The sequence below is a fragment of the Parus major genome, chromosome 11, assembly GCF_001522545.3.
Source record: "Parus major isolate Abel chromosome 11, Parus_major1.1, whole genome shotgun sequence".
Lineage (NCBI taxonomy): Eukaryota > Metazoa > Chordata > Aves > Passeriformes > Paridae > Parus > Parus major.
In genome coordinates, this window is record NC_031780.1 from 15,070,541 (window position 1) to 15,080,622 (window position 10,082).

Here is a 10,082-nt window from a genome sequence, read left to right on the forward strand (position 1 = left end):
ATATCAAAGTCTTCAATAGTTATGATCCATGATAAAATTTAAATAGGTTGAGGTTTCTATTTTTATTTATTATTGGGGGGGAAAAATGGCATGCAGGCTTGACACAAAAGCAAGATAAAAATTAGCATGTTTGAAGTAATCGTCCCACAGCTTGACATCTGCATAGTAAATTTTAAAGGAAAAAAATGTGTCAGGCAGGCATGAGCTGTTCCCTCCCTCCCCCCCTCTTTCATTAGCTCACTGGCAGGGTGGCACTTCTGAACCTCATTACTGCAGGAGGATTTATGAAGCTGAACCCAATGGCAAAGAAAAGGCATCTGTCAATAATTGTAGGGAGCTGCACTCACAGCTTTGAAATCTCATTAAGTATGCAGTTATCAGGCATAAAGATCAAAAACATTACTCAACTCCGACAGAATCTTATGGAGGAACATTAATTAGCAACAGGCCTACAGTACAAAAAAAAAAAATAAAAAAAAAAACCAGACTTCCTCTCACACCTGCCCAACCCACAAACCAAAAGAAACACTCCCCCTCCCTCCAGAAAAAAATAATTCCCAGCATCTGAGACTGATCAAGTACATGAAACAAGAGAGAGGAAAAAAAAAAAAATCCAGTTGAGACAGTCTTGGCGGTGAAGAGAGAAAAGGAAGAAGCTGTCAAAGTTGAGAAGGATGTCAGCACTGGCCCTGATTACAAGGGCCTATACAGTTCCCAGGCCTTTTATCATCCCTGCCATCAAAAACAGACTCTGTGTCACAGATGGATGACTGATGGCTGCCAGTCTGGAGCAGCCTGGCCAAGCCTCCTGGAGGCCCCTGCTGCGATCTGGCCCTCCAGCAACAGGCTTGACCTAGCAGGGAAAGGGCTGCGGCAGCGAGCCCAGTCCCAGAGACACTCAGAAACAGCACCCTGTTCTGTTCTTCCCCAGAACAATCCAGCGAGAGCTTGGTCAGGGTTTGTTTGTTCAGCTTACAGAAGTTAAATGTAATACTGCTGCTCGCCACGCAAAGGCTGTGCATTATTTGAAAATAACACCAGAAGAAAAAAAAAAAAAATTTAAAAAACCCTCCTCTTTGTCCGCGTTAAATGTATTTTTCTAATCCTGTTCCTAGTTTGCATTTTCACCACAATTTGCACACTCAATTGCTTAGAAAATCCGTGAGAGAGAAATATAAATTTGGGGGGAAACATACAAATTCATAGGCGAAGCTGGACCATAAAACCAAGTGACCTTTGCAGCATTAAGTATGGTGTGCAACTAATTAAGAACTATGGCCATATTAACATTTTTTGTTACAGAATCAAGGATATCAGCTACACAGCTTAACCCATTGCACATATTTTTTTCATTTCCTCCCTATCAAAAACTGTGTTTGCAAACAATAACTCAAAGCTACTTGTTAAAAAAAAAAAAAAAAAAAAAAAAAAAAAAGAAAAAAAGCAGGAGGAGGGAAACCACCTTCTGTAGTCTTTTTCCCACTTGGGACCATGCCTGAAAAACTCCCTCTCTAGTTACATGCTGCCCTTCATACATTTTATATTTCCCATAATTTTGCGCTACAAAGAAGCTTTCCACTGTACAGTTCCATTCCTGTGCTATTTCCTATGTCCTGGGTTTTGATATAATGTACATATTTGTCTCTCATTTCATGAGATACACAGTGATATTTATGTCTCACTTGTAGCCACGCTCAAGATTGGCTTCTTAATGAACTACATCTTTAATACTGCACAGAGTCAGGGATATTCACACACACACACACAAGACAACCTGCCTGTCAAAATCTTTTCAGTATCTAAAATTAATTCATTTACTAAAGTAATGTACTTTTTAAAAAAAAATATATTAGCTCTGACAAAATACGGAAGCGGAGGTTCCGCTTTAAGCAAGATTTTTTAAAGAATTTTACAAAAAGTATTACAATAAGGTGTTTATATTTTTCCGTATGCTTACCATATTACTTTTATTATGTGTAGCATCAAAGTGATTATAGCAATTACATCTAACAGAATTAATTATAGAACATCCCATCATTTCTAAATACATAATGCATTAGAGGTAAGCCAAAGAAAGAAAACATCTTGACTGTGGTGACTATTGTCGGAGTATTTTGTTCTTTACGCATGAAGGCGAAACCAAAGTAGGAAGAAGCACAGAAACGCTGGGGTAACAGCGAAATGTTAACTACAAAAATCTGAATATCAAGGCAGGTACGTTATTGCTAGCGATAGTAACCTGTGCAAAGCTGCACTAGCACAAATATCCATGTAAAATCCATTAGAGTTTTTAATCACAAAATATGGAAACTAGCCAATTCACCTAACCAATGTGTTAGTACATAAAGACAAGAGTGTATGAGTGAAAGAGTTACAAGCCTTTACGTATGCAAAATAAATTCACTCAAAGCTTCATTAATATTAATTTAAATTCAGAACCCATTTACATTAAATTGTTCATTAAAAATTGCCTATTTTATGCAACATGCATTCCGCAAAGAACACATAAGAAACTGAAACAGAGGGCTCAATTTAATGATGGAAATATCAAAAGTAAATGAATTTGGACCATTCCAAATGAATTATAAAGCAGCCCTCTGCTCTGTGCCAGTGCGGGAAGTTTGGCGGGAGTTTGGCGCAAGGGCAAGGAAACCGCCTGGCTTCATCCTCGCCAAGGCTTGGCCGCCGCCCTTCCCACCTCCCCACCGCCACACAGCCTGGCTAAAACGGGAATTATTTATGGACAGGACCTCAAAGCCAGCGCCGTGACAATGGTCACTAATTGTGAGCGCACTGGGCCACCCCAAAACTTGTACTGGTGGCCAGGCGGAGCTGCCCAAGAGCCACGCGGGAGCTGCAGGTGAGGAGGGCTGGGCATGGAGGCTCCTCGCTGGCAAACTCCCACACCAACAAGCACAGGCAACTTACGTGATTCCCAACAGCTGCTCTGAATGAAGAAAAGAGAGTCATAATTAATAACATGTGTCCTGACAGAGTTAATTAATAATTTATAATTAAGTCTAAAATACGAACTTAGATTATTCTTGAAGAGTTGTCCCTTTACTGCCCGAAGAGGCCAGGTAATGGCATTGGCAAAGAGCTTTCAGATACTTTATGATCCTCTGGTAACTCTTCCCCTACTCTCCCTCCGCCCCCAGGGGAAAAAAACCCTTTGAACATTTTCTGAGAAATATCTTAAAGTTGATGCCTGCAATAAGAAGTGTTTAAATTCTGCAGATTGGCTCTCTGCTGAGATGACCAAAATATCTTTCAGGCGCAAAATCAGGCAAATGCAGTAGGATGAATCTCACAGTCTCTGAAATTAAGCCCTACTTATTTCAACTCTTTCAGTTCTTTCTATGAAAATGGTAACAAACAATTTCAAGCTCTGACAATGTTCTATTTTGCATTATTGTACTTAAGAAAACTACAATACAATCTCTCATGGACTATGTTTTAAATCCTTTGAGTCAATTTTCATGCTTTATATTTTTTTACACTGAAATCAAGAAAAATCAATTGCACAAATTTTTTTTCAATCCTCCTGCTTTAGGTTATGACACATACACACACAAAAAAAGCAATGCATCCATTGTTTAGTGGGATTCTTAAAATTAATTTAATGTCTAACTGCAAATGCTAGAAACTAGAATTAATCTGTCTGGATAAAAAAAGGCTTACAGACATTTAAATGCATGTATCGGGACACTTTATCAACCTAACATAAAATTGTCATCTTATCTTATTATATGACTATTTTATGCATGTGTCAAAGAATTTGAAAATGAATGCCTGTCTATTCACTCTAATTACAACTGCATATTATCTGTCTGGATGTACCAGTCCATATCATTGTTACCAAATACAATATATTGTATTCACCTTTCATTTTTAACTTAAGGCTGATAAACCACAATTTGGGCGTAACTAAATTTTAAAAAAATTACCAAACACACAGAGAAGAAAAAAAAAAAAAAAATCATCAGACTAAAACACCTGAGGTAGATTGTTTAGTAAATGATGCTGAAGTATTTCACAGATAAGATAACACGCCACTGCTCAGCAACTATGTTATTTTTGGTGTTGTATCATAACCATACACACACATACACTCCTACTTGACAATGCAACACTTCAGGCATCTTAATACCTGATCCACTAGCAGCACCTTGAAAACAGGGCTGTGTTAAAATCTGGCAATCTGTATTTGGATTCTCTAGGAAACAGCCACGACATTGGATTAAAATATGGATTACTACACCGTAAAGGCAGCAGAGCCTAGGTTTGCTCAGAAAGATAACACATAGGTTACTTTACGTCCTGGCAAACGATTTCTTTTCTTTCACTCTGTACCACCATATGTTTCTGCATAAGCGTGCACGTAGCACGCTTAAAAATGTACCCCACACTTCACCCTGAAGGTGATCTTTTCTATACAGTTTCCACTAATCCTGGAAGCAGGGCTGACAAAAAGGACCCACTCTAATCCTGCTAACTCACCCTAGCTTCACTGCATTTCCCATAACCCTGCAGCAGTCACAATTCATTCTAATCACTTTACAAAACAATCTTTAGTAAAAAGAGGAAAAATGCAGACTTGTAAGCCAATTTAAGAAATAACTGCTGATACATCAGTTATTGACTATTTCACTCCTGCTCATGATAGTGCTCAAGGCAAAACCGAGAACAAAATGACAACATCAACCGCACGCAATAAACTGTGGCCCAGGAGAGCACTGAAGCCCTAATTGACAGCTGTCAAGCTAATGGGAGAAATGGCAGCTGATTCTGGAAAATTCTGTTTTCCAGGCAGATATTCAGCGGAATCTATCAAACCTTTTTATATTTATGCCCCTTTTTCTTTTTTTTTTTTTTTTTTTTTTTTTTTTTTTTTTTTTTTTTTTTTTTTTTTTTTTCTTCCCCCTTTTTCGAAAAAAAAAAAAAAAAAAAAAAAAAAAGCAGAGGACAGCCATAACTAATCATTTTGTCAGCTTGCTGCTAGGAAGAATCTCTGCCCAACAGAGAAATATGTGGCAGGTTTGGAGGCAAATAACATACCAAGGGCTGACACTGCAAGTACCTTTATAGGTAGCCTACTTTATCGCTACATTTACTTTTGGGGTATGTATGTAGTTGCAAGCAATTGCCATAAATTAAAGCGAGCGTTCGAGTTGCTGGAGTCAGAGCTGCCTGGAAATCTGGCGGCACAACCTGTGTGCCATCTTGCATCTGTTTGCTGTGCTGCACCCCCAGCCCCGCGCTGGAGGGGCTGAGGGCTGGCACCAGCACTCAAGTCCCTGGAAAGTGGAAGTGCTCCGCACCTCTGAAGCATCAATTCCGTCTATTTCAGTGCTCACACCGACCAGGTGCAGCTTTTAAATGAGAGCACAAGTTGGGAAGAGCCTAAAAAGCATGCAGCAATCTCTAGGGTTTAAATCATACTATGGTTAAAAAAAAAAAATATAAAAAATAACATAGGCCCAGGTCTGTTTGGGTTTGTTTTTTTTCCCCGAGACTTGAAAACTCAGTGCAGTTATCTGGGTCTTACTGTTGTATTAAATATAGAAATAAATAAATAAGTAAACTAAATGGGATTCCAGCAAACCACTAGTTCCCAAACCCTCCTCAGAAGGTATGTATACAAAATATGTATTAAGTCATTTCTGTCAGTAGGAAGTACATTTTCTTGATCTTTTAAATAGGTTTTTTAAAAAGCTGCAAGTGAAAGCTATAATTTAAGGATAGATAATTACTGTTTGCATGAACAAGACTGGCCTCTATTAATACAATATCTTAGCTTCCCCAGACAGTAGCCTCTAACTGGTAAATACCTTCTTCCTCCTGACTTACATGACAGAAGTCTTTGGAGCAGCAATTCTGACCATCTTCTTGCTTTAACAGGTGAGGAATAAAATTACAATGCCTGACTCTCCTTCCCAAATTTACCTACGATATACAGCTGAGTCTCAAAGCAAACAAAGTGAAATTATCATTTTTACAGATTCTTGATTCTCAGAGACAGCTTTAGTCTTCCACAGTGTGGTGTTAACACTTGGGCTAGACATAAAGAATTTGTGCACCTGTCTGTTATGTCTGCGAGCTCTGTGCTGCTGAGAGTTCTTTGTTGTTGTTATTCTACTCCAGACCATTAAAAGGGTCCTAATTCCTATGACATGATTATCCAGGTACCAAAGCCCATTTGTCACCTGCAGCAGAAAATTGAGTTAATGCACAACTAAAGGCAACCAGGACTGTGTAATATCAACTTGATTACATCAAACTAGCTGCAAACCTAATTCTGCTGGATGACACTGCGTGGAGCTTGTCATCTCCAATCATTAAAGCTGTCAGGAATCCATCAGGTTTACAGCTAATTAGGTGAACACTAATGAAGCTGGCAAAACAACTTTTCTTTTTTTATGGCTGAGCGGACCTTTCAGTTTGGAGAAAAAAAAATTCTCGAGTATTCTCAAGGTTGCTGGGGACTGGATTTCCTGAGTTACCAATCAGCAGACATCTTTAATTCTCCCCCCACCACCACCTTTTTTTCTCTCTCAGTACCAAGCAATCAATTTGTCATCACTCTCAGTATGCCACAAAAGCAGTCATGAACCTTATAACTCGCAGCTCTCAAGCCAAAAAGGGGGGCAAAAAAAAAAAGTAAGTTTCTTCTGTCTTAAAATAAAACGCCTCATACAGCTCACTTATTTATCTTCATGCACTTATCAACAGCATAAATGTTCTTGTTTTTTCACTCTTGTCAAATAAGTAGCCCTTCAGTCATTCTACATCCCCCATATCCATTAGGCAGAGGCATTTTGATAAAGTAAAGCCAAAGCTAGTGTATGGGAAAGAATGAAAGCACTCACTCTGCCAACTTCTGATTGACCATTAAGCTATTGATGAATGTGCCTGTCAGGAGAGAGACAATTAAATCAAATATGAAACAAAGTCGTTTTGACGGGTCATTTTGATAGAGCAAAACCATTCTTCCATCTCCTATTAGTCCTGCAGTCAAGTTTTTGTAATGAATATTTCTTAACTAACCTGTTATTTCTTAGCTGTTTTTTAAGGTGTTGAAAAAAAGCCTCTGCTTTTACTGCTATTAGAAAAAAAGTAACATTTCCAATGTGACCAATAAAAGCAGCATCTCAGTGGGAAGCAATTATACCCAATACTAAATGTTTAATGTGGCTATCAAAAAGCTAAAAGTTTTAAGAGATTACACTTCTGCTAAATATGAAAGATAGATCGTACATCATGGATGATCCACTTGAGAAAGGAGGGAGAGAACAGAGAGTGGTGGAGGGAGAGAAGGATACCTCAGAATGTGTGTTTAGTGTGTTTTCTTCCAGCCTGTGGAGAGAGAGCCCAGTTTACAGCAGACTCGAATGTGTCAAACACATGGAAAAGCTAGATTTTGCAGAACTAAATTCACATTACAAAATAGAATTTCCCAAGTAACAGGAAAAGTTCTCCTCTGTCATTTTTTCTTGAAAACTGTTACTTGATGGCACGGGCCAGAAAAGCAAAATATTATCATGAAGTATTTGGCTACGGTATTGTTTGCTAGATGGTATCACTACTGTACTGAGAAACTTTCCAAACTTTCTAGCTGTTTGTGTGCAGGGTAAGACAGCTGGGAAGTCTATTTCCCTATTTCAAAAGTACTGGCCGAAGGCATGCGGATGTCAAGGAGGAGAAGAAAGGAAACATGCACATTGTTATTTACAATCTGTGCGAGTCCCCGAGCCCCTCGGTGTTTACTAAACCCAAACCACCCCACTCGGAGAAGTCGTCAGGAGGTGTGGGAGCACTGCCACGCTGCTGAGTGTCAGGGATGCAACAGCCCCCCAAGGCCAGGCTCCAGCACTACCTGCTCAGGCTGTCCTAAGCGCAGGCACAGCCGCGCTGCCAGGGATGCTGCCGGCGCCCCTGGAAAAGTTCCCCCGCGGGCTGTCGGGGCTGGCACCCCCGGAGCGGGGCTGTCCCTCGGCACAGGCTGTGCCTGCCCCCGGCCCTGGCAGCCCAGCGGGGGCAGCGCTCGCCACAGCCCCTCGAGTTGCGCTAACAGAGTTGACAGGCCACGTGTGACGTCACCGAGTCTGGCGTTACCATGGCAAGTGATTTATTGATGTTTATCGGGAATGAATAGATCAAAGGCTGCCAGATGACAGGCGATCAATCAGACATCAAATCAAGGATGGCAACAGGCCAAGGAAACCTTTTCCAGCCCACATATCCCCAACTAAGGATTACTGTAAAATTATGTGGGGCTTTTCTTTTACTGTTTTCTTTTCAGTTTGGCTTTTCCAAAAAATGCTGCTTAAGTTTAACAGGAGTTGACATTTTTGGCAAAAGGAAAACAAGCCAAACAAACAAAAAACCTCACCAGCACAAAGCTTGGAAAAGTATTTCTAAAAAGGGAAAAAAAACAAAAGGGTGGAAATTGTAAAGGCACTATCAGAAACATTCACCAGTCACTTGACAATACACAGACCCTTTTTTTTTTTTTTTTTTTCCCCTTTGGTTTACTTTGCAGCTTCTCCTCTGGACTCATAAATAAGAAATCAATAGGATTAACAGAAGAGGCTACCAAAGAAAGTGACCAACTAGGAGAGTCTGTCTGTCCGGCAGAGACATCTCTAGTGCAGTACGAGGGCAGAAGAGAAAAAGGTAAAAGTTGGGCAAAGGAACCAGTTCTGGGCTTGGATCTTCAACTCACACTGCAGAGTGAGTTTGTTTTGTCCCTGCCACTTCATTCAGAGCGTGCCATGTATTAATACATACCCTCTCTCTTTTTTTTTATTGGAAAAAAAAAATAAATTAAAAGAGTATTTTCCCTGGCTTTCACAAACCATTTGCCTGTGAGGGAAGGGGATATAGAAGCACGAGGACTACGAGGGATAGAAGCAAAGTAGGTGCCAAAGTACGGGCTGGAAATAACCAAAATTCACCTCCTTGCTTCCCGCAGCCCCGGAGTGACACCGACCACACGAGCCCGAGCAGTGTGTGCCCGCACACATCCGCCTGCCCCTCGCACAGGGTTACCCCCAGAACCGAGCCGGGCGATGGCAGAGTTCGGAATAAATCAAAGTGGGCACCAAAAGTGGGGAACGGGCTTTCATGCGCCCCCCACCCCAAAGGAAAAAAAACAAATAAAATTCCCCCCAACCCCTCCAGCCCCGGCGCTGCGCCTCCAGCCCGGGAGTTGCTCGGCAGAGCCCTCGGCAGCGGGGCAGGAGCGGGGCAGGAGCGGCGGCGGAGCCCGCCGGGAACCGCTTATGAAAGAGACGGAGGGAAGCGAGAGGAGAAGCCAGCGGCCGCGGAGGGAAGGGAAGGGAAGGCAGGGAAGGAAGAGAAGCGGCTCTCGTACCTGCTGCGCGCCGGGGCGCTTGCTGCTTCCTCCTCGGCATGCTGGGCTCCTGCGGGCGCCGGCGGGGGGGGGCAGCCGGGGCGCGGGGGTGGGAAGAGTTGCCTCAGCCCCAGAGATCCGGTGAGCTGCTCCAGCCTCGGCGCGAGGGCTGGGTCGGGGATATATTTTTTTGTTGCTGTGCATACACGATGCCGAGTAGGAGGAGGAGGCGGCGGCGGCGGAGGAGGAGGAGGCGGCACAGAGGAGAGGACAGCCCTGCTGCTGCTGCTGCTGCTGCTGGCAGAAGAGGGGGGAAGTTTGACAAATCGCCCCGGAGGAAGGAGGAGGGGAAGCCCCCCGAAGAGGTGTGCGGGCGGGAGGGCTGGGGAGAGCCCGCAGTCCCCCCCCACCCCGCCCTGCGCCCCCGGTGCCTGGCCGGGCTGGGAGATCACGGCATAAAGACAGGGGATCTCTTGGCCGGAGCCGGCGGAGCCTCAGCCTGCGCTCTCCACTCCCGGCTCGGCGCTGGAGCGGCGGCGGCGGCGGCAACAGGCGAAGCTTGAAGGGAAACGAGATGATCGCGGTGTCACTCAAACTGGTCCGCCGAGAGGGAGCGGGGCACCGCCGCCGCCCGCCCCGGGCCGCGCCTTCACTCAGCGCGCATCGCCCGCCGGACCGGGCACGGGGGCGGGCAGGGGTCTGTCCCGCCGGCCGGGGCGACCTCCTC

The 10,082-nt window shown here is 43.3% G+C and overlaps 1 protein-coding gene across 1 annotated transcript in view; it reads right to left on the minus strand.

Moving 5' to 3' along the window:
• Window positions 1–9,504, minus strand: part of TSHZ3 (teashirt zinc finger homeobox 3) — a 63,088-nt gene extending 53,584 nt beyond the window's left edge. Inside the window, exon 1 of the mRNA XM_015640371.2 lies at window positions 9,377–9,504. Within this exon, the coding sequence (XP_015495857.1) occupies window positions 9,377–9,416 (40 nt within the window). The 5' untranslated portion in view covers window positions 9,417–9,504. The remainder of the gene's footprint in view (window positions 1–9,376) is intronic.
• Between the last annotated feature and the right edge of the window lie 578 nt (window positions 9,505–10,082).